The sequence below is a fragment of the Neodiprion pinetum genome, chromosome 7 (genome assembly GCF_021155775.2).
Source record: "Neodiprion pinetum isolate iyNeoPine1 chromosome 7, iyNeoPine1.2, whole genome shotgun sequence".
In the NCBI taxonomy this organism is placed as follows: Eukaryota; Metazoa; Arthropoda; class Insecta; order Hymenoptera; family Diprionidae; genus Neodiprion; species Neodiprion pinetum.
In genome coordinates, this window is record NC_060238.1 from 413,953 (window position 1) to 438,286 (window position 24,334).

The following is a 24,334-nucleotide window of genomic DNA, read 5'->3' on the forward strand; positions in this document are numbered from 1 at the left end:
GTCGCTTTCCTGACCACCTCGTGTTCGAGAAATTTTTGGGATAATTAAACGGCATACACGGGCAAGCGAACGGTTTCCGATAATAGGTTCGCTCGATTAGGCGAAGGAAAAAAAAAATACTAACGTACTATGACGATACGGCTATTTTTTCAACTTTCCCAATTCAGAACCATAAACGCGACGGTGTAAGTAAGTATAGCTCCTCTAGTCTACATTGTACATTATACGCGTATACGCGTTCCTGTAGGATACATTGTAGAAAATTGCTTCTCTTCAACGAAGCGTATGCCTGATCGTATTATCGACTATATAACTTGATTTCGCCGTCGACTGATTGTGACTGACAAAATTTTGGCATCGATATAACCCATCACTTCGCTCCGGACAGTGTTTGCATATCACACCTTTGGACAGTTACACCGATATCCGGTTGATTTTAAATTAATGGATCCTACGTGTATTTAGATCTGCGAATAAAATTTGCATACACGTCGCGACTCTATCGCTGTCGAATTTCTCGCATGAAAATGCGTTTCATTTCAACAGTATGTAACATGGTACGTGTACGTGCGGGCATTAAATACGAGCATCTGCGCGATTGTGTTCGTAAAGTGGCGAGGATCCGTCAATTTCTCATGTTATTCTTTACACTAGTGCTACGCTATTGTACGGAACGGACGTAATGACGATACGTAGTTGCGGATTCGAATATTTGCGTTAATGGATTGTCAAAGACTGCAGGCTTTCGATATCTCGCCGATCTACCCACACGTTTATAAATATATAACATGTGCGGTGTGTGCGCACTCGTCCTACGCACATACATACGCTGCTGCATAACTATACCTTCGTACAAACCATGTGCATACGGGGACGAGAACCACGGTAGTAAGGGGGAAGATAGGGGGGGGGGGGGGGGGGGGGCTACAGCCCAGCCAGCCGTCCTGGATGACAGACAGGATGCGAGGGTTCGCGATTCCGCGCGCCTTTCGGTGTGCCCGGCATTACGTGCTTCGGTGGCTCTGCCCGCGCTGCAGCTACGGCAGCGAGCGTCGGCGACGTCGTCGAGACATTTACCGGCGATCCGGCGACGATGACGCGACATTCCACCACTGCATACGAATTATGTACTACTTAACGTATTATATACCATATACGTTATATCATGTATATCTGCATATATAACCGATATATAGTATATACATATGTGTATATGAGCCGGAGACCTAGACTCGGCGAAGAACGTACACCTACGGTATTGAATTCTGACCGCTTCAAGGCCACCCGTGTCGCGTGCTTCGCGGGTCAAATAAATGGTAGCAGAGCCCTGTAAAACGGTCGTAATCAAACACCGTGGCTGTACGTACGTACGCGTTAACGTATAACGCGCACGTTGTACATATGCTCGCGCAAAGATGCGAGAGCCTTTGTGAGATCGGGAAGCAGAGGCAACAGCTGCGACACTTGGTTCACTCGCGAGACCCGCATGATGCACCGTCGTCGCCGCGATGAATCCTGCAGGCTCTAAAAGCCGCAGAGACCCGACGGTCTTACCCACGTAGCATATAGCCGCATATACCTCCTCTTTCCTTCACCCCCAACCTCTCTCTTTCTCTTTCTCTCTCTCTCTCTCTCTCTCTCTCTCTTTCTCTTTCTATGTATACATATACCATTCGCACGAAATTTTCATGGTCAAAACCCACCCGCGCGGTCCTTCGGGGCTGCAGTAAACGGTTCCGCGTATTCCTACTGCTTCTAAGTCGCTAAGGTATAGGATGTACGGATAAGGTATATTAGGTAGTAGGTAGTAGGTAGTCGGGTACAGGCCGCAATATTCAACGGTCAATTCTATTTTAAGCTTAGTTGGGTGTGCGGCGGGCCAAGCATGTAGCTTCGGTACGCAATGCTGAAGTCGGTGAGTGTCGTCCATCTCTATCCTCCCGCTCATTTTCCATGTTCACCACACCTTCGATCCTTACCGGAGTATAAAGCATTGCTAAAGCAGCGCGGACGGATGGATACGATCTATCATCAGACATTCAAAGTAGATTCAGAACAATGTAAAGGAATCATCATTAGCTTGGTTGTTATCTTGGAAATGCAGGTCAAATTTTTCGAAACAAAATTTTAATGTTCACCTTCCGGCCCGAATGGGGTCCTTCCCGGAACGAATTATTTTGTCGAAATGTGTTCAATAAAGGAGTAATAAACAAGAGTTTACTTACATATCGTTAAGGCCAACAGGCCATTTCAGGCAATAATCATTATTGTACGCTGCAAGATACATTCGATCGCTAATTATGCGACCCGGCGAATGTTTGCCGAGCTTTGGTCCGTACCGGGACACGCTCTTGACCGATGAAAATCTATGCAAGAGAAAAATTTGTTGCTCTACAAATCATCCGCTCCACATTCACGGCCGAAAAGCTATTATTAAATGAAATCTATTGATAATGTGTGGTACGGTGCTTAGGCTCCGATTCCAATCAGTCGGTAGAGAGGGGAACGCGCAAGTTGTATCGCGTCCGGCCGTGTCGCATGCGTGCGTACGTACATAGGTACATCGTAATTGCATACGTCACATGATGCCCTGCTTAGCAGTGGTGTATTATTTTCGGCTACGTAAACTCGCGGTGTACTTCCTTTACACGCGTGCTGCAGTTGTGTACAATCGGTGCGTCGGCGCTCCGGACCAACCCCAACGTGTAGACGAGAATGAGAGAAAGAGACAGTGAGTGAGAGAGAGAGAGAGAGAGAGAGAGAGAGAGAGAGAGAGAGAGAGAGAGAGAGAGAGAGAGAGAGAGAGAGAGAGAGAGAGAGAGAGAGAGAGAGAGAGAGAGAGAGAGATGTACAGTGGCAGTGAGTCTTGGCGCGAAACGTGAATTTGAATTTTGTAACGGAAATTCAATATTTTCCGCATGGGTTTGAGCATCGGCGTACCTCCTGCGTCATCATCAGCCGATTGACTGTCCTGTATGCGTAGTCGAACGTAAAGATGGTTAATTCCCGAATCAATCGATGATTATGAGATACGCATAACCTGATGGAAATTTGTATAATTGTGACGCATGTGTGCTCAGCACGAGGGGACGATAAGACATTCTTCGCAATCCATAGTCACACACGGATCTTCTCGATAATACGACATCTCTAAGTATGCATATAGTTGTGTGACAAACGAGAAATGGGTTACACGGCGGCGTGATACACAACGTAGTACGCTACGGTAGTTCCTAGGCATGCCGTGCGTGCAAGCGCGTATCGGTACGCCCATGGAGCAATGCGTAGGAATTTGCGGCTCTTGGAAGGTTCGTGTTTACTTTTGCAGAGATAAAAGGAGACCCTTAACCCTGCGGGTGACGGACGAGCCGACGGTCTTGCGGGCACGACGAGCCGGCGGGCGGATTATCGGACGGACCGACGGATCGTCAGACAAAAGGACAGGCCCAGGAGGCGACGGGAGGACGAAGGGTGGTCGCGGACAGGCTGGCAGGCTGGCAGGCAGGCGGGCGGGCAGGCAGGCATGGCAGGCAGGCAAGCAGGCAGGCTGGCAACAGGAAGCTCGCGATGCGTGACTCACCGCGAGCCAGCCGAACAACGTAGAGAACTAAACCGCGCGCGATCGCTCGCGTTCTCTCCGCGTGTTCGTTTCTTCGTACGGTACCCCCGTCAACCTGGGAATATCGTACGAACGTACGCGTGCATGTACGCAACCGTGGATGCCCATACATACTTAGGGTCTTCCCGGCCGCGGAGGGAATATAGTATATCGCGGGCGATTCGAGGTTGCCGCCGAGGCGTTTATTGGCGGCTGCTCCTGCGTCTATACGCACACGCGCGCACACGCATACTTGCGTTGTACGTACGCACCTTACGTACCTATGGCATAGACTTATTTGTGTGATCAGATTCGCGCGAGGCCGCGGTGAGGCGGTTTAAATCCGACTTGCGCGCACGACGGAGTCGCGCGACCAAATTGCGAGGTGGACGGCGATCGGGCAAAAACTGCGTCGAGGTGAGGACGGAGGGTAGAGGGGGCCGACCTTCCCGTCCGTCTCGCGAGAAGACCCGCGACCTCGCCATCAAGTAATCAACGCAACGGCACGCGGTCTCGACGCCCATGCTCCCCCTCATTGTACATATACACACTTTATCTATCTATAGTCGTATATGAATTGCAGGGATCGTAAATACGCGTTATAAGTATGTACCTACGTGTCTACGTACATTTACGTGTACGTCCATACCTACATAATATATGTAGTAACATTATATGCGGGTCATACGTTGTATTTATCGGTACCGCGTATGCGCGTCGACGTGTGATGAGAAAGAGCGGATCTAAGCAGCCACCTTAACAAAATCAAGGCAAAGTACAGTAGTTTTCCAATCGTTTGCGTCGATTTAAACGTTCAGAGTTAGATTACCATCTAATCGGTGTACTGTGTTTACGCTATCAATTATCAATTTCACCTTCTTCCGTAAATGGTTCCCCTTTAGCTAACCCCTCACTTTTTATCCAAGAGAGAGAGAGAGAGAGAGAGAGGTTCGTTTAGACCCACTCTGCCCTACGCCGCGTACATACAAGGCATGAAAAAACACCGAGTTTGATCCAAGGCAACGTATGTATGGTACATTATACCTACCTATATATACACTCGAGGCGCAAATAGGGAATATAGTTGAAGAGAATATCGCGCGAGTGTAGAGCTAGCGAGAGGAGACGCTGCTTCTCTCACCTCGGGGCAAAATTTGTGCGCGTTCCAACGCGACCGAGTGAATTTAGGGTGGGCACATCTATACATGGGTGTGTGTGTGTGTGTGCGTGTGTGTGTACCGTCGACTAATAACAAGGGCGGTGCGAGGGGGCGGCCGGGGGACGGAAAGGCGGTGACCCGCGGTGCCTGTCTGCCGCTGCCCGCGTTGCAGAGGCAGAGAGATCCGTCGTCTCTCTCTCGCTCTCTCACACTTGCACTTTCTCTCTCTCTTCGCAACTCGCGCCCGCGCGGTCGCTTACATACACACAGGCATCCGCAGGTAGGTATACATCGGTATTCGTGTACACGTACATAGATAGTTGGTTCACGGGGCAGCGAAGAGGGCTGAAGGGTGAGGGGGTGCGCGGTCGTTCCGTTCGTCCTTCCGTTCGGTCGTCCCGTTCCTTCGTCGGTCCGTCGGTCTGTTCGTTCGTTCGTTCGTTCGTTCGTTCGTTCGTTCGTTCCTTCGTTCCTTCCTTCCTTCCTTCCGTCCTTCGTTCGCGTATAACATCGGTCGTCGGAAAAGGGTGAAACGCGGGACGGCGAAGAGCCGACGCAGGGTGAACTAAGGGGGGTAGGCGAAGGGGCAGAGGGGTAGCGAAGGTAATTTGAGCGTCACACGCCGAGTGAACGCCAGGCAGCAGCGCCTATGTGCCACATAAAGAGCTCCCTTATGTATCCAGCAGGCCCATCGCGAACCTCTGCCTTCGTTGTATTTTACGCGGTACACGCCGAGCTCGCGCACACGGATGTATATCCCTGCACGTATACGGGGTGCTGGAAAAGAATTTACCGTCAGCCTGAAACCACCCCGTGGGCCGTGTCGATCGGGGCATTACTGCGTCGACGCCCCCTTTCTAGAGGGCCTCGGAATTGTCGCTCGGATCTTATTTAACAAACGAGATGAAGGCTCGATCCAGTTGCCGAGCCTCTTCTTACCGGACCAATTACCACTGTTCGTTAGTTCCGGTATAACGTCGACCTGATGCGAAGATGCTCTTTTCTCTTTTATACCGAATGCCTCACGAGTCGATTTCGAATTGCTACACATGCCCGTATCTATTCACCGGTTCACCTTCGACCGTTCGTGTCCTATATTCCTACATTCCTATATTCCTGTGTACCTTTATCCTCTATCTCTCTTTCGCTCTCTCCTCTACCGTTCCCCATCACTTTCCCGCTCTCGGCACATGACTCTGGTGCCGTTTCACAGAGTTTTCTGTTCCTTTGCCGCGATTCGCATACTTAACATCCGTGAAATATGTATAATTTAATGAATAAATGCGATGCGACCCGATAAGACCGGAATCGTCGTCGATTACCGCGCGACCGTTGAATTTCTTCCCTATATGCCGGATATGTCGAAGCAGCGTAATTCGAGACCCAGGTCTGGCCTTTTACCGCTTACTGAATAACACGGCCAACATCCGGCCGTGCGCTCTGCCCCCGCTCGAGGTGTATGAAATTCTACAGAAACTCTTCGACTCCAAAGGTCACGCAAATTTTATTTCGAATTTCCGGACGGTCGAGCTTGTTAAGCCAAAAGAGAGATGGGAAACACAAGAGATAAGAGCTCCGAGTCACTATTTGAAGTATAATAAATCCCTCCTCCTCCGTCCCAATTGTTCAACACTATTGTAGAAATGACTCAGAAACGATCGACGTTATGCGCTGAGAACAGAGTGATGACAAGTCGGTTCAAGAGGTCAACCTAGGACAATACGTATACAAATATGTAGTATATGTGTATATGCGTGCGTAGCGTATTCACCCCCCTGAAAATTCTGACCGTTTCATTTGAAAATTTGAAATGCGTTATAACAGGGTTCCTTCAAATTGTAACCTTTGACCGATCAAGGCAATTTGAATTGAAACCGATAATCATTTCTCGATATACGATCAAAATTAATTGAGCGCTCGTTCACAATGACGAACCGCATTCGCTGTATATAAGAAACAGATTCAGAGTATAGAAATAGGTAATGGCAGTCGTCGTATGTATACATTAAATCTGTCCTTAATAAGTGTGTAATCGAATTTCGATGGTCTTACCCCATTGATTCTAAATAATTAAAAAAACATTTGTAAATTTTTTTCCCCATCCATATTTATCCATCCCTAGAAAGTCTTACTTTTTGCCATAAAAAAAGCATTCATTTTTCCAGGGTTTTAATCAAAATTGCGTACCAAGTCCAAAAAGAAGCGTGAAAATTTGTCTAAAACAGCAAAATAAAGGTGAATGTGTCCCCTTTGAAATGCCGCTTTGCAAACTTGGCTATCTCTACTTTTGACTCCGTTATCTAGCTTTTAGCGCGGCGTGAAATTCCAACTAGTGAACTCAAACTTTAGAGCGGTCAAGGAACTCAATGGGATTGGCTTTAAACAGAAAGAAAATTCCGCCCTGAAAGTAATAAATAGACATTCGAATGAAGACCAAAGACGTTGGTAATTTCCGTGATAAAGAGATGGATCGTATTGTAACATCGCAGACTCGTAATGTTTTTTTCCTATTTGGAATCGATGAATCGTTTATAACAATTTACCCATCTCCTTGACTCAAAAATAAGAGTTTCCAAGAAGGTCTGGAAATTGTCAGAAAATTAAAAGTTGCGAACGATGCGACAGAGAGAGCTGTTGGTCTGTTAACAAATTATAATAATATCCTGACACATGATGAAACACAAAAGCAGTATATTTTGCAAGCGATTGAGGAACATAGAAAAAAATTCCCTGATTCGAAAATAGTTACTATCGTTAAAGAGGTACAAATGGATTTTTTCAACTTGTAATATTTCGCACGCAGATGTTCACTTTGTGTAGAGGGTAAAATAGTTTTGCAGTAAAATGTAATTTTTAATGTAAATTATTTTTTGTACTGTATGTAAAACTATCTTAACATTCAGATTTCGCTTGTTCTAAAAAAAAGTTCCATCATCCAAATTCGTCTTACGAAAAAAATAAAAAATTTCAAAACAATGCAAATAATTAAATTTAAATGACGTTTTTCGACATTTCCAAAATCTTTTCCCAGCGGTTTCCCAAATACTAAGAAGGAAGATGAGGTGATTGAAATTTTGAATGTCTATTTATTATTTTCAGCGAACAATTTCCTTTTTATTTAAAATCAAGCCCACTTTGAGTTTCTTGGCCGCTCAAAAGTTTAAATTCACTAGTCGGAATTTCTTGCCACACGAAAAACTAGGTAGCGGAGTGAAAAATAGGGATAGCCAAATTTCCGACGTATCGTTTTAAACGGAACAAATTCACCTTCATTTTGCTGTTTTCAGAAAAAATTTTACGGTTTTTTTTTGGAATTGGTACGTAATTTTGATTAAAACCCTCGAAAAATCAATGCGTCTCTTGCAGGAAAAAGTAAGACTTTCTAGGGGCGGGTAAATATGGACGGAAAAAAAAATCACAATTGTTTTTCAATTATTTCGAAACAATTAGGAGGATGAGACGATCGAAATTCGATTTCAGCCTTCTTAAGGACAGATTTAGTATGCATAGAGATGTTGCGCTTATGCAGCCTTATATGTATTACACCTACATATATGAGTATAATGTGTGCCTATGTATAACGTATGTATAGAAGGAGGAATGAGACCGTGGCGCAGGGGGTAGCGTCAACCGCACCGAATGTTATGAAAGATCAGCTTTAAAAAGGAGACTTTAAAAGCCAGAGGGTGTATAACGGCTGGTACAGGGAAGGAAACCCGGCACATATAGACGTGTAACGAACAGAACACGACTGAAGCGGACTCGAGAGTTTTTAGTGGCAACTTGTTGCGCGACGCTCATTCATACGACTCCGACGCTCCCATTACGTTGCATTACCTCCGTCAGAGGCTGCAACTTCGCAAAGTGCCAACTTCTAACTTCCAAGTGCATGAAGTACTAGGTTACGGTACTACGCGTTCCAACCCTACCTCCCCTCTGCATCGCACATACTTTCGCTTATGTGTTCGAGAAGCTTAATTCTTCTGTGCATATACAACGAACAATAATGCAGTACAAGGCGTCTTAAAGAGACCTGCGTACGTCAACATACCGCAGTACCAAGGGTTTTTACTTTCACTTTTTCTTTTCTTTTTTCCCCCGTGATCTCTCGAGCACTTGAAATATGACATGGCAATGTCGGAGGTAGGAAAGTTAGCGCGGTACGGCACGACGCGATCGGTTTACTGCTGGCCTTAATTTCTTGGTAGGCGAAAATTCCCCGCGGCTTTAAGGACTCTTGTTCCGGAGCCGGGATGGAAGGGGCCCCGGTTCGGGTCGGGTCCGGATCCTACCACGCCTACGAGTCCCGAATTTTGGCTCGGGGCCCTGGCTCTGCAGCCGAGAGTTAGGATAAGGGCCTTCTAGGAATTGACTACGCGGTTCTCTTTTCGACCCGCACGACCCTCCGCGACCGGATAAAGGAAAACGCGTTACCTTGTACGTGTACATGCCTCTTTTGTGTGCGTGCGTCTCTGTGTGCGCGCGTGAAACACACACACGGCGACGAGCCCGGGCTAATGCATATACCTGGGCAACGTCGCAATTTCCCCTCCGCCCTCTGGATTTTCCCGAACTCTGCAGCCGGCTACAGGGTTGCACCGGCGAACCCGAAATTATGCGTATTGTATACATTATATATATAGTTTGTATAGTACGTGACGTATACCATGCTATAGATATTTACTTGAAACGGTAAATAATGCGGTACTTCCACCTGCCTACCGAGAATTTTACACCATTTGGCAAGTCAACGCGTAGAGTAAGGTGTAATAAGTTCATATACATATATGTGTACCGTCATAAAGCGAGATCCGCGCCTACGTGCAGGGTTGACGAGGGTACAAGTAGGTATGCGCATTATCCTTTGCAGTAATTGCAACGAATGTCCTACGATAGATTGAAAGTATGCAGTTGAGTCGTTTCGCAGCCGCGATTATACGACACTTGGATCTCGGCCAGTCGCAGCTTATCCAACCTTCCCCGAAGCATGCCCGTTTTTACGACACCTAATAACTAAATCACCTCCCTTACCTTCGATGGGCACCTTTTGTTCGACGCGATTTATTACTTACAACACAAGTTTACGGTAATCTGTTGTACCGTTAATCCCAGCTTAACGCGAATGCCAAGACAATGAGCGTCTCCGCTTCGTCACGCATTATTGTAATCCACGAAAACGAAAATTCTTTAAATCAACAAAGTTTCGGAATTTTATTTACTCCTCCTTCATCGTCCATGTTCAGAGAATTTCTATAAATGAGTCACAATTATGAAAATCGAGACAAACTTTAAGTTGCGATGTAGCAAACAAGCTCTTTTTTTGTTTTTGTTTTGTGCAGTACTGAGAAAAATTGAGCGAAAGTGTAATTGCGGTGACCTATTAAATATTAATGCTCGCTGGGCCGTGACTCTTCTTTCGACGTTTTACTCCGAAGTACTAGAACTTTGCTGTCAATGTCAATGGGTTGGATGGTGAAAAAGATTACACCACTTCCGAGCTGACATATCAGCTTCCGGTCCTGCAGGGGTTAGCAAATGACTACTCCAATATCTCTCATACCGACGTTCACGTTCCGATCTGAAGGAGCATTATAATTTTCACCTGCAAACGTAAAATCAAGCAGCACGGCTAGGTCATAGGTGTGTTGTGGGCGTAGACGGTAAAAACCTCGATACCGTGGCAAGGAGGCTGGATTATCGTATCCATCGTACAAGATAACGATACTCAAACGATTCTACGGTCCGTTCTCCCGAGTTTCGGGTTACCCATATACGTACGATAGGTATATAGAACATCCGGGATCGAGGGACGTTTCTGGAAACACGTCGTTTCTCCGGCACTAAATATAGGCGCCCTCGCGACGCCGGCCGTCAATATACCACCCCTGACTAACCCCCTGGGGGGCACCGCCGGTGGTGCAGGGTATGGCGTATATCCTTGCTGCTCTGGCCGACGTCCTAGACCCTCCGCGTTTTAGCCTAGCTTCTAGCGCTTCTAGCCACGACGCGGCGTCGGAGCCGCAGGGAGGACGAGAGACGAGGAGGAGGAGGAGGAGGAGGAGGAGGAGGAGGTTGGGGCGAGAGACGTTGCAGATACGCGGTACTCGCCATCCTCGCGTACCCCCGCGACCCCTTACACGTATACGTGTACGCATACCGATATACCTACGTCTATACACACCACCGCTGCGGAATACGGCACACGGCTATATCCCCGCGACGTAATCAGCGAGAGGCTCTCACCCCCGGCGCGGACGCGGATTCCCTTCTCTGCCCCTCGGCGAACCCTGCCTTCAGCTTTGCCCTGTGTACATCGGCTACGTGTACGACGGCTATGTGTTTGCCTGCGTGTGTGTGTGTACATAGCCGTTAAGTGTGTACATAAGATACTAGTTGCAATCTATACGCATATGCTTATATCAAGGCATGCATATACATACCTATGTATATGCTTATACGTGTAAGGTAAGCGAATATCGCAGGAATGCTGATTTCGTCAAGTTTTCTAAACACCTGAATGCATCCGTACAATGATATACCTGTACGTACGCGACTTATTCAACCTGCTCTCTCGTAGATATAAAACGGTGCGTACGGTGCGTTGTGCACATTATATATACAGGTGACATCTTATAGACTAGACGAGTACTTTCAAAGATTGAGATTGTTCTGTTGATGTAGACTTCACCGTGGATCATGCACTCCTTCGTATCTAAGTATGGCTGTACTTCACGGACGCGGGGGGTGTCGTTAACAGAACGCACGTTCCAGTTATCAATCATGTTGCGTGACCTAACCTAACGAACGCGTATAATTCAAAAAATGTCGCGTCAATCGAGCCGCGATCGTGAATCAGCAAATAGTTTCAAAGTTGATACGTATCGATAAATAATTGACACGCATAATCGTAATAGTATAGTTTCGTTCATATTCTCAAACCTACAGTCTCGAAGATATCTTGTCCGCACGGATGGTGGACTTACACTCGCTGCACCATGCGCGAGGCGCGTTCTGTGGTCCGGGCTCTCACCAGTGGCTCAAGAGTGACAATAATTTAATTATACTCTTCGAATTTAACGTTGTAAGGTGACGAAACCAAACTGTTCGTATTAGCAAAAAATTTGTTCGGCAGCCAGAGTGACATAATTAAGACAGATAGTCCGTGGGTATTCGATTTCAATATTCAATCGATCCCCCCCTCTACGTACCGGATGCTCATTCGATAATTATACAACTACGCGCTTGAGATTAAGAAAAAAAATAGTAACGATAAAGTAAGTTGAGAACCACCGGGTGCAGCTGCCGCACCGCGGCGGTATCTCGTCCACGTCGTCCACGCCGCTGGTCACCCACACCCCGAGAGAAGTTGGCGTGAGGAGAAAGCGGGGGTGGCGAAGGTCCGGGCGGTTTGGTATGAAGAACTGAGGGAGCTGGGTTTGGCAGCGGCGCGGAAAAGGGGCCCCGGCGGGGGGGTAAGGGAGGAGGTGTTTCAACCACCCACTAATTCTCATCGTCAGCCTTAGGTAGGTTTATAGTGGTGTGACGAAGCGGTACCTACGTATACATATAGGCAGGTACACCCTTCTTAGCCAAGAAACGTATACCTTCCTCTAATCGTAAGCTTGGCCGTACTTTCTAAAATAAGGGATGCTTGTTTCATACCTGCAGCTTTGCAGTACGGTACCCTATACGCAGCGTTGTATACACTATGTACGGAGAGCTGTTGCAATATGTACATATTTGAGAGTCGCGAGGTGCGTGTTAGATAGTGGTTTATTGCAACAAATGCGCAAAAAATGTTTATGTTTTACTTTTTCAGAGGTACAATAAACAAAAGACCGCATAAGTGACGATCGCTAGCATCGATTTTTAAGATCCGTATGCAAGATTTGGCCGGAACGAGGGAGGCCGAAGCAACACCTTTGAACGAACACCTTATAAGTCACGCGTTTTTCTTGATTTTTCTACGGCTGGCATTAGAAGAGGATTTTTACAAGTTCGCGTTACAGGGACCTACCGTTTATAGAACGTTTTATAAAAATCGTGGATAAATACGTGTTCCTTGGATCGCATGATAGGTGTAAACAAGTAAATCGTATTATACTGCGAAAATTCTCACCCGAAATCATAGCCGTTGCGGAAAAAGGTCTCCATTGCACATCGAGTTTTCCAAATTCAAATCCCAATTTTTCCTTACTTATTCCTGGAAAAAATTATAAAAGCGACACATCGGTTCCTTGATTTAATTTCATCTTTGGTGTCGGTATCAATTTCAGTACAATTCAATTGGTTGCAACACGAAGAATTTCCTCAATACAGATATAGATAGCCATCTAAACGGAGTCTTTCGAAGCTTCGCGCAGCCAACTGACCGCGAGCATCGCGAGGCTGATTTCGAGGTAGAAAAATTTCTTACCGTTACAGACTCAATTGACATTGTAATCCTGTGAGAGCAACGGTAAATTTGGGACGGTATCGTTACATCCCTGCCCACCGCGACCCTTGGCTTACTAGAAAAGAATACCCATGTTACAGACGCCATGTCTTCCATCGTCGATTGAATGCCTTTAAGTTACATATCGATAAAGCGAGTCAGCCTGAGGTTAGAAAATACTGTTGATAGTAGGTAACTCGGATCGTTCTATCATCTTCTCTAAAAACTTGGAATAGACGATAAAGCGTCGACGTCGGTATGCCAGACTATTATGACGATAATGTAGAGCACACACCGGCGTACTGTGAAGGTAGTTACAAGCAGGCGAATAATTGACGTGTTACGGGCGACGTCACGTTCGAACGGTTTGAACACCGCCACAGTCTGGTTCGATTTGTATTTCAAATTGTAGAACTATACCTATGCCTACAGATACAATGGATGAATTTCATCTGCTACTGCAACCTTCCGATCGTATTGCGTACCCTTATTACGTAAACCATCGCCAACTCTATCAGATTGCTGTAATAAAATCACTTACATTTGGCAGAAAATTTATGCAGAGTTTATCATTCTTCGCCGTTCTCATGTCAAAGTAATCCTTTGTTGACGAAAGATATATCTTGAGTCAATTAATCCCACACAACATCGGCGACCACGCACTTTTCACAGTTGCAAACATATAATCTTAAGACACTGCCCACTCCAAAAATTTCACCCGTCAATTAATTACAAACGCGTCACTTTTATAAGGGCCGATTCGAAATCGTTTCGAAGGAGACGATGCGAAAAATTGATCATTATCCTTCTTCCCGAGATTTCACTTAATCATGTGACAAAAGCTACATTCCCCACTTGCAAATTAATTGCGAACTATGTGACATTAACGATATCCGATCCTTTTTTATTAGCAATATAGTTCGTGCCTCCGCGATATTCACAATCAATCTCCGACTCACAATAATAAGTGCGACTGGCTGGAGCTTAGAAATTTCAAACTGTATAGCTTACATATAATAAGCAAATCGTCAAATTTCGTACCTCCCTGTTTAATCAGCCTATATAGCTGTATTGTACGGCAAACCGAACGTTAGAATTACATCCGACGCGACGTGCAACCGATAGTTGGGATACGTGAGACTCAAGCAGGAGATCTCGTATTCTTTTCCTGCTAATTCAGTTGGGAAACAAATGAGCAATCTCACCACACTTCACACATATCCGGAAATTCAAATTACTCTAATTTGTATCGAGTTTCGATTCCAAATAACTGTTCGCCAACATTGTAAATTAACGAGCACGATAAATTGTTGATTATCGTAATGAATGTTTTAACGTTAACACTGGAACTACCAGACCAGTCAAAATGACTGGTTTTACAATTTCATTTTAAAATTCCTACTTCATGTTACATTTTATCTCGATAGTTCTAGTGTTTTAATATAGGGTTCGGAATTCATTTTGCACTGTGTGATCGTTTATGTATGGAATAATCAGTGAAAATGCAGATATCAAAAATTAAAACTTGTTGAAAGATGATGTCGATATGTATCGAAACATTCGATGGACAACCGTTAAAATTTTCAGCCGGATCGCCTGTGTTCTCCGACGTGGGTTCTTCACAGACAAAAGGGAAACAGCTTCGAATTTTCTACCGTACTGACCAGTCTTCTGTTAGGTCAAGGCTACAACGCCTATGTTGTAAGTGGCTATGCGAGCAGGGAACAGGTTAGTTACAATTGCACCCGTAAGGTATGCCCATACCTACAGAAACCAGAAGAGCCAAAGCATGAAGTCGCATCCGAGGAAACTCAAAGATATCGCTTGAAACCACCTCCCGACATCAGGAGTAAGTTTTTATTGGAAATGGAGGCAAGAGAACGTAAGAAGCTGGAAGATGACTTGAAACGTCAAGAAGAAGAACGTGATAAGATGATTCAAGTACGATACAGCATACGAGCACATCAGTCATTCTTGACAAATTAATTATATATGTAAAGCATGTTATAACGTATAATTGTTATTTCACAGGAACTTGAGTGTCCACCGCCGGACAAATATTGGGGATACAGAATACACTCGTGGGTGGTCATTTTACCTGTAGAAAATAGTGAACGCAAGGATGAAATACTGGAACCCATTTTCATCGAGTCTACGTTGGGGGAATATTATTATTCTGCCGACAATAAAACCAGTAATCTGTACCTGGGCGTGGAGAGCATTTGGAACGATCAGAATTATTGGGTAAACATGCAAATCTGCACTGATGGATGTGCGTCTATCGACTGGGATCTAACCAAACCCAAGTTGTGGGAGCATCTACTTCCCGGAGAGCCTTGGACGACACGAGGAGTAGAAGAAGAGGACGCCGAACGGGATCTCAATATTCAGATGGACAAACACTTGGACATGCCTGCCTCTTGGGTGGAAAAAATTTCATTATCTAGCGTCGGTATGTTCATCCTGACCACTATAATCTGCATGTGCTAGAAACACCTGGTATGATTGGATGAACTGCTTTTTTTTTATATTAATGTTGCTTTAGCCTTTGAGAGACGCTATCCAGGTGGAAGTAAAACAATATTTTATAAGAAAGCCAAAGTAGAACTGTACGCTCCTTATGTTCAGAGGGACGGCTTGATTCAAAAGATTACATTGTTCGAGGATTATGAATATATGATCCCTACGACTATCTATGAAACGTTTGCTAATCGAACTGATTACCGAGTGAAAACGGTGAAGAATTTAGACACCGAATCGGTAATTGATTATTATAAGAGAGGACGTCCGGATGCGTGCAAAGGTGAATATATAGTGTTGATATATCGTCAAGAAAATATATATATTAATAGGTATAGGAAGTAAATATTTGTACAGAGCATCGATATTTCCTGAGCGATGCTGTGGAGGATTCGGAAACTTCGTTGGACTTTTACGATATCGTTCGTTTGGATGGACTAACTCGCATTGAAATACACCCGTCATATCTTGTCCAACATTTTGTTAATCGCAAAGATCGCCTCTATTATCGGTAATTTTTGCTCAACATCTAAGAATTTTAGATTGTAGAATCGCTGTTTTGTCCTTCTTCTAGTTAGAAAAACTGAAATTCCAGATACGTTCAGTACACCTCGGAGAAGACTACTTCGTTAATTGAAGAATATTCACGGATTGTTTGGGTAGAGAACATTATTAAAGAAGGGAGGGTGATACAGTGCAACTTGCGCAGTATAACTGAATACACAACAATATGATTTTACAGAAAATAACTGAGAAATATCAGAGAAACGAATCTATACCCGCTAGCAAAGACGTTTGCATTCGCGAATTTGCAGTAGGCGATAACGAAATAAGGCTGAAATATCATTACGAAAGTGGCAAGGGTACCAGAGCTACTCGGACGTTTGTAAAGCCACTTCCATCGGACAGAGGGGAACGGCTCACTTTCAATCCTGATATGACAAGTGGATATAACGTTCAGTACTTGAAGTCTTTTACTCTTATTGACAAAAAGTGTTGTACTTACTCTTCGTTTTAATCTACTAATATTTGCCAATGTTCTGGTTGCAGCCGGACCCAATGGCACCTCCAGAAAAATCGTTGATGCTCTATTATGAACTGGAGAAGCAACTGAAGGAAGAAGAGGTATGTAGGACATTGATCGCAATTGCTGAGGATGAAGTGAAAGCATTTTTAAAGGGACGTTCGTTCGAGTATTCCCTGCCCAGCTTGTCAGTATCATTGTTTGACAGAAATAGAAATGACGAGGCCAAGGCTGGAATGTTTGCCAGGGTAAGAAAAAACGTAAATTTCGTTATATCAGGAAGAAAAAGATAAGTCCATAAGTTAAAAAAGTCCTCATCTGCTCAAGACCTAATTTATTTCAAGTCGTGTTAAACGTAAAGGGCGAAGCACTATTTCTTTTTTTTTACATTTCAATCCTGAAGGGTGCTCTGAGCAAGCAGTCGAATGCAAGTGTTTCATTCAATAACGTTAAGATGTGTGACAGAACAATCAACAAACACAGAAGAAATAACAATCTGAGGTTTCAGTTGACTTACAATAAGTAGATGCAAATTAGTGAAACTTACAAATTAAATTAATTTTCTTTTGTACATTTCTCTACAGGAAGAAATACTGAGAGCCCAAAGTAAGCGCGAAGTTGTTAAAGAAATGGACTACTTGGGCCCATATCTGGCTAGCCTTGGTAATCCTGTATATCTGAGCAGGACTGAAGCACTTCAAGTGCAAGAGCAATGCTTGACGGACTTTAAACAAAAACTGATTGATCGGGCCAATTGCATATTGGAAACATTCGAGAAAAGTAAAGAGGAATTAATGCAAAAGCAGGCTCGTCATGCCCAGGTATGCAATAAAATGATATTGAGAAAAGTGATGTGAAAAAATAATTTTGAGTGGTAGAGACACATACGTAATTGAAGCGGTTGATGACATGTGCCATGATCATATACTCTTTACTGAGCCTTATACATAGTATGAAATGATTACTTTCCATGTCAAACAGGAACGAGAGTTATCCCGAGAGGATGAAGAATCGTTTCAGAGTGAAATGAACGATGCTATTTTCAATCTGCACACGGTCGAAATGCAATTGAACCGATACCGAGAATTAGCTACGGATCGATATCGAACGCTACTAGTCAATCTACAAAGGGATCCTCGTTTATCTGCCATCTATCGCTCTTTCTAAATAAAACGTAATTTGCTTGTCATACGATGGCTCTCCTTTGGCTGGCTATAAAAAAATTCACATCAAACGTCGCTGGTGTCCAGTGCAGGTATAGTACACATCTCATTCCAGCCTGATGTGAGACTCTCGGAAGCAATTCCCTTTGAAATTGAAGTTTTTCGTCACTCCTGATTTTTCTGCAAGCATACTATTTTCCTAATTTACAATATCCAGTGACTGTGCGTATATACCGAAGTTTATGTATGCTTGTTGCTGCTTGTCATGATAATATCAAAGGAAAATGTCTACTTACAAACATAATGTCAGTTGCCAAACTTAGTCTATCAATAAATTCTCACACGTGACGAGGTGAACTGTTGCTGCATTTCATACTTGAGGTATCTCCAGCATCCAACACAGCTTCATTGAAAAGACCAGGAACCCATTTGGCCGATGCAACGCCCTAAAAATATTCAGTGCTGAACTTTTCACATGTGCGATAAGTATTGGAAAATACATCTTGATAACTGCTGCAGTTACAACCATTGGAGCTACTTTGCATTGATATATTACCTTGGTCATCGAATGTTGCCAGGGTGAATTTGCTGAGTTTGTTGGTAAAACAATTGGCATTCGTTGTGATAGTAATGTCAGAGGATCGGCTAACACCTGCCATATCGCAGCGAGTGTTGCATTTTCTGCTTTCTTCTACAAACCCAGATATCAGGGTATCCATCATAACTGCCTGCAAACAATAAGTCAGCAAGAGCGGATCATTGAAAATATCGTTTGCGTGTAATGAGAAATTGAAGTGTACAAGAAATAGAAATAGGTGGCAATAGCCTAAACGAGATAGTTTCGTACCTGTCTTGAGAATACTTGTAGAATTTTAAATACATGTGCACCATTCTCTCGCACAGGAAATTGGAGAAAAAGACAAGGCAGACAGTCGGGATTCCTCTCGTCGGAAGGTTTTGCCATCTCCCAACTAAGTTCAGAGTACTTCAGTCCCAGCAATAGACTCTGAAACGTTGAGTAATTATCGTAATTAGATTATTGTTGTGCTCTATCTTGTTTATGCTCAATTGGTGACCAAGTATCGTATTGTTTCTTTATTTTTCTACATGTTATTTAATCATATTAGGATCGAAACTTTATCACGTATGTACAGTAAATTGTATCTTCTATTTACATACGCACTGTGCGTCGTCCACTATGTAGACACCGAGGGCATTAATAGCAACAAGAACTTTTAAATCCCGATGCGTGATCCACGATGCCAGGCCTCTAACCGGTCGCTCTATTTGTCCGTGAAAGAAGGTCGCGCCATAGCAGGGAAGTCCCCAACAGAACTCCAAGTATTTCCTTATCAGCTTTCGCGGATGGGCGTTGGTTCCTGTGTGCGGTGGTATACGTTTATACTGATCGAGTAGACGTACTTCCAGAGCCCCTTTCCCCCCTACCAGACCCAAGCCAAGACCCAATCCTAATAAAAGAGTTGGAGACGTGAAGTGATGTGGTAAAAATCTGCCTTTATGGCGGCGAAAGTATGCCAGAGTGTGAATCTGTGAGTTGTAAGGTCCGAGTTCTATGCGTGCTTGAAGCGCCCCAAGACTCGCGTATCTTGCCTGGCCCTCGCACGGATATCTACCTGCAGTAGATGTATTTTTATAGAATTTTGATCTCCATTTAGTTTCATGCATATATCGTATATATCAAACTTTATTCACTCTCGGATTGAAGGGGTTTACCTTCCAAGACATTATGTCTGGCTTCAGCGTAAAGCAGTTCCAAAGTCTTTGCCTCCTTGACTTGCTCCTCGTCGCTTCGAGCGAGAAAAATATTTCTACGATAGTACAGAACTGGCTGCTCTTCATCTCTAATTTCATCGCTTCCGTACTTGGCTAGCAAGCGAGGCCATCTAGCTCCCAGCTCCAGGGGCTTATGCGTTGGCCCGAGTTGTACTTCCAATTGTTGGGAGCAAAGCCAAAGTGCAAAGACCGGTTGTCCCAGAGGTGAGGATATTCTTCCCAGTCCCAATTCCTTCTCAGATTGAATTATAGCAATGATATCTTGGGTGGTAGCTGTATGTTCCACTTCCATAGTAAGAATCACTCCTGACATTAAGTAAACAGCAATGCGGAGCATAGGCTTATTTGCAATTAATTGCTGCGATCGAAGAGTACGGGTCACTGTGAGGACAAAGGTGAAAATAAAATACATAACACTGCATTAATTGCTGAAAACAATTTTACAGACAATGTCTAATATGACAGTATACTAACAAGGTGAAGCATGGGGATCCGACTGATAATCATTGTGGAATTGGTGATGAGGTGGCCCTCGTCCGGTTTGGCAATCTTTATCCTGTAGATCCATTGTTTCCTGTGGTCTTATACTGCCCGATTGATCTGTACTCAATGTTTATCATTTAAACAGTGTTTGGTGGATGATAAACTGGAAGCCCACAGTCGAGTGCATCTCTATGGTGCTATTCATTCTTAGATTACTAAAAACGAAACGTTAAAATTGTACCAAGTTCAAGACCAAATATCTCGATTTCTGTATGAATAAACTTCTGCCATAACACTTGCCATTGCAAATTCAACAAAAAAGTTGTTGGGTGCTCTCCCCTTGTTGCCAACATCTTACTTCTAGAACTGGTTATGCTTACACCAACAAATTATTTGATACTGAAAACTAATAACACGAATAATTGGTAACAAAATGCTGTTGAATACAAAGCATAAGTATCCTATCATCTTAGACAGTTCATAGTATGATAAGAACTGGTCAGCTGGACTTTGTTTGAGTTGGCACACCACTTTATTGATTATTTGCATCCTCTAACAGGGTGCATCATTTCGTGGACTCAGGAGCAGATGTGATTTGACGATTTTACTTCTCTCAAAGTTCTTCATGACTGGGATTAAGATATTGTGTGGATATGATACAAATATTAAACAACCGTGATATAGGGTCTGAATATTTTATTCTTAGTGATTATGAAATATACGTATACATAAATAGGTATATGACAAGTTATCCTTGATGTAACAATGTTTCAAGAATGAAACGTTACTTGTGGATACAGAATTTTTATTAAAACTTAACATTTATCATAATTCTTATTATATGCATACAATATCGTACCTAATCCGCGCATAAAGAATTTTTAATAAAACTTTACATTTGTCATACTTCTTATTTTATGTAAATAATATCGTACCTAATCCGACGTTTATAGCGAAACGATTTGCTCACAGAAAAAGTTTCTTTTCCAAAAATCCAAAGTAGTCTACAGATTGATTTGTAGGAAAATATATTTTGCTATTCAGGACGTCCCTGTCAGCTGAGTTTGCACATCAATTTGAAATGAACTAACGCGAAGAAAAAAAAAAATAACAGATTTCAATAGACCTGCAATAATGGTGTTTCAGGTACGCATAATTATTAATATAAATAATGATAGGTATTCATTCACAGGTAGAAATATGTTGCACCATTGTTTCTATTCTGAGGAATAGGATGAACGAGCTAGAAGAAACCGGTACAAGTAATCTAGTGTTATTTCATAGATATAGGGAACTTTGCAACAAAAAGAAATAATAGTACTATTATTGGTTATCATCAAAACGTTAAGGAGAACGGGTAATATTTGAATTAGATTAAATCGGCGACATTCATGGGCATCTCATCAATCTGCGTGGAATAATACTGCTCAATATCACGTAGAATTCTGATGTCATCGGTTTTTACGAAGTTGATGGATACACCTTTCCTTCCAAAACGTCCCGAACGTCCAATTCGGTGAATGTACAATTCTCGATTATTAGGTAGATCATAGTTTATCACCAATGATACTTGTTGTACATCTATTCCTCTAGCCCACACGTCCGTTGTGATTAATACTCGACTGAGGATTCAGAAAACACATGTCATTATTACTTGTAGGATATGCTAGATAAAAAATACGCGTTACATAGAAAATTTGGCGAATAAAATGAATCGATCAGTGTGTCTTAATTTTGGAATTTTGGTATTGACATTATTGTCACACTTGCTCACATGATGCCTGTAACAATTTGAAGATTAGGCACGGGTGAAATTACATACCTTTGACCAGATCTAAATTCCTTCATTATGTTGTCCCTTTCTTTTTGTGGCATATCTCCATGCATGGAACATACGGTGAAGTTCGCTTCGCGCATCTTTTCTGTAAGCCAGTCTACCTTGCGTTTTGTGTTACAAAAAATAACAGCTTGTGTTATTGTAAGGGTATCGTACAGATCGCACAGAGTATCAAATTTCCATTCTTCACGCTCGACCGCAACAAAAAATTGTTTGATACCTTCCAGGGTCAATTCATCGCTGGAATAAAAAATAAGTGATTGAAGAATTGTCTATAGATGAGAACCGCTAGGTATGATAAGCGAATATGCACAAGAGGTTTTAATTACCGTTTAACAAGAATACGTATAGGGTCAGTCATAAACTTGCTGGTCATCTCAAGGATCTCGTGGGGTAGCGTAGCGGAAACTAGTACAACTTGGGTAGCCGGGGGCAAATACCGATAGACATCGTAGATCTGTTCTTTGAATCCCTTGTTGAGCATCTCGTCCGATTCATCCAGAACCAACATTTTTATCGCTCTTGTTCTCAATACTCTGCGTTTTATCATGTCTGCAATGCAATGCAATTGATTTCAGATCAAACATAACAGAAAGTAAAAGACTCTGAATCAGATATAATGGCTATAGGTTCAATACGGTACGTGAACGACACTCGTTGTTTACTTACCAAATACTCGACCTGGAGTACCGGATACAACATGTTGTCCGTAATCCAATTTTCTGATATCTTCGCCTAAATTGGTACCTCCGATACAGGCGTGGCATTGCACATTCATGAAATCACCCAGAGCTAATATCACTTTTTGGATCTGTGTAGCAAGCTCGCGTGTGGGAGACAGACAGAGAACCTGGGTCTCACGGACCTGCGTATCCAACGACTGCAATATGGCGATTGAAAAGGTGGCTGTTTTACCAGTACCTGACTGTGCTTGGGCGATCACATCTCGCCCTTTCATAATTGGCTTAATAGATCGCTGTTGAATTGCCGACGGTTTCTCAAAACCTATTAAAACAAAATTTTTGTGGTTAAAAAATGAAAAACCACAGTTTGAAAGCTTTGTGTTTGCGAAATTCTTGGAGCTGTGTGCGCACATTACTTTGGGCAAGATGTGCACCAAGTTGAAAGCAATGAACGGTTAGCTTAAAGTACAGATCCTTCTTTTTTATACATTTTCTAACCAAGATCAGCAAGTTAATCTGTCCATTTTGTTTATACTGGCTATGAAGATTCATCATACTAGGCCAAGCAATAGAGCATTGTGTCGTGACAAAAATCCTAGAAGCAAACCGACTGTGACATTATGTAGAGGGGTTCCGTACTATATTCTGACAATATATCCAAGTCCCAAGTGTTACGTGTTTTTTTTTTTTTATAAACAATCTTCATGAAAAAATGACATTATTTTTCAGTTTTTCGCTTTTAAAATCGAAACTAGTTGACCAATGTTGAAAGTGTGAAGGAATGATTTTAACACTTTTCCTGATTTTTCCCAATTATTGAATGGGAACGTTCTTCATCTCATTTTGTGCGCATCTTGATACTCTACAAATCATTCATTCGCACTTTTAAGATTGGTCAAGTAGTTTCGATTTTGTAAGCGAAAAACTTAAAAAAAATGCCATTATTTTATGAAAATTGTTTATAAAAAAAAAGCATAACATTTGGGAATTGGAAATATGGTCGGAATATAGTATGGAACCCCCTCTATATCGTGATATGGCACAGTAGGTTTGCTTCTAAGATTTTCGTCACGATAGTATCAATTTTCGAGCTCTATTGCTTAGCCTATACATCCCAAGTGCCTCTCCAGTAATTAACAAATATTGAAATAAATGGAAAATCTTTGGATTGGTTTCTGGTAGATTACCATTAGCAGATATATTAGCATGAGTGTATGCACAGATGTAGGTTACAGTTTTGTAAAAAGTCGTAACCATTTTCAGGTTAGCTGTCTTCGCCGCATAAAAATTCATGAGAATGACCCACCGTAGGCGTAAATCCCTCGTAGTAGTTCGTCACGGAGTCCCATATTATCAAAAGTCGGGATAACCTCGACATCTTCGCTGGTTTCAAACTCCACGTTCGACAAATCTTCACTTTGCGCGACACGGCGTGACTTTACTTCCGACATCTTGCTTAGACCCTACTGGAACTGACACCAACTGACACTTCCCCACAATCGGAAATATCAGAATCAATCAGAATGCCCTTAGACCATACAGAATCGAGTCGGCATTGGAGTGGTGGGGGTGCTGCAGAATGCACACGAGTGTTTACAAGCGGAAGTGATTAATTAAACAGTGTGCTTAAAGCGACGCG

At 43.1% G+C, this 24,334-nt stretch overlaps 3 protein-coding genes across 6 annotated transcripts; 1 reads left to right on the top strand and 2 right to left on the bottom strand.

The window, feature by feature from the left end:
- Window positions 1-1,897: 1,897 nt before the first annotated feature.
- LOC124222899 (dynein regulatory complex subunit 7) lies at window positions 1,898-18,246 on the top strand. Of its 2 annotated transcripts, none has more exons than XM_046634379.1 (10): window positions 1,898-1,915; window positions 14,779-15,132; window positions 15,223-15,643; window positions 15,737-15,994; window positions 16,054-16,222; window positions 16,307-16,370; window positions 16,454-16,666; window positions 16,762-16,983; window positions 17,320-17,556; window positions 17,717-18,246. In XM_046634379.1, the coding sequence occupies exons 1-10, from the start codon at window positions 1,904-1,906 to the stop codon at window positions 17,900-17,902; spliced, it is 2,136 nt and encodes a 711-aa protein (XP_046490335.1). In that variant the 5' UTR covers window positions 1,898-1,903; the 3' UTR covers window positions 17,903-18,246. The 2 variants fall into 2 exon arrangements, with proteins under 2 accessions (XP_046490335.1, XP_046490337.1); XM_046634381.2 differs by lacking the exon at window positions 1,898-1,915 and adding an exon at window positions 4,892-5,037.
- Window positions 15,345-20,715, bottom strand: Bili (FERM domain-containing protein 8 Bili). 3 transcript variants are annotated; one of them, XR_011177664.1, is made up of 8 exons: window positions 20,476-20,715; window positions 20,167-20,390; window positions 19,633-20,073; window positions 19,078-19,532; window positions 18,746-18,904; window positions 18,455-18,626; window positions 18,195-18,344; window positions 15,345-18,078 (listed from the first exon to the last, which is right to left on the bottom strand). XR_011177664.1 is itself a non-coding variant. In XM_069137852.1 (7 exons), exons 2-7 carry the CDS (start codon window positions 20,258-20,260, stop codon window positions 18,304-18,306), a joined length of 1,362 nt encoding a protein of 453 aa, XP_068993953.1. In that variant the 5' UTR covers window positions 20,261-20,390; window positions 20,476-20,715; the 3' UTR covers window positions 15,345-18,303. The 3 variants fall into 3 exon arrangements, 1 of the variants encoding a protein (XP_068993953.1); XR_011177663.1 differs by having other exon boundaries at window positions 15,345-18,089; XM_069137852.1 differs by having other exon boundaries at window positions 15,345-18,344.
- Window positions 20,716-20,908: 193 nt separating this feature from the next.
- On the bottom strand, window positions 20,909-24,284 carry LOC124222909 (eukaryotic initiation factor 4A-III). Its single transcript, XM_046634406.2, has 5 exons — window positions 24,002-24,284; window positions 22,682-23,017; window positions 22,342-22,564; window positions 21,998-22,252; window positions 20,909-21,797 (listed from the first exon to the last, which is right to left on the bottom strand). Exons 1-5 carry the CDS (start codon window positions 24,144-24,146, stop codon window positions 21,545-21,547), a joined length of 1,212 nt encoding a protein of 403 aa, XP_046490362.1. The 5' UTR covers window positions 24,147-24,284; the 3' UTR covers window positions 20,909-21,544.
- Between the last annotated feature and the right edge of the window lie 50 nt (window positions 24,285-24,334).

Bases quoted from the DNA above. Each gene is read 5' to 3' on its own strand.
- LOC124222909 (XM_046634406.2), bottom strand. From the start codon at position 24,146: ATGTCGGAAGTAAAGTCACGCCGTGTCGCGCAAAGTGAAGATTTGTCG. The intron at 23,018-24,001 runs GTGGGTCATTCT...TTGTTTTAATAG, and splicing joins ACGAGGGATTTACGCCTACG to GTTTTGAGAAACCGTCGGCA. The intron at 22,565-22,681 runs GTAAGTAAACAA...ATTGCATTGCAG, and splicing joins TACTCCAGGTCGAGTATTTG to ACATGATAAAACGCAGAGTA.
- LOC124222899 (XM_046634379.1), top strand. The intron at 15,995-16,053 runs GTGAATATATAG...AGGTATAGGAAG, and splicing joins ACGTCCGGATGCGTGCAAAG to TAAATATTTGTACAGAGCAT. The intron at 16,371-16,453 runs GTAGAGAACATT...ATGATTTTACAG, and splicing joins AATATTCACGGATTGTTTGG to AAAATAACTGAGAAATATCA.
- Bili (XM_069137852.1), bottom strand. From the start codon at position 20,260: ATGGATCTACAGGATAAAGATTGCCAAACCGGACGAGGGCCACCTCAT. The intron at 20,074-20,166 runs GTTAGTATACTG...TTGTCCTCACAG, and splicing joins GGATCCCCATGCTTCACCTT to TGACCCGTACTCTTCGATCG. The intron at 19,533-19,632 runs GTAAACCCCTTC...CATCTACTGCAG, and splicing joins CAGACATAATGTCTTGGAAG to GTAGATATCCGTGCGAGGGC.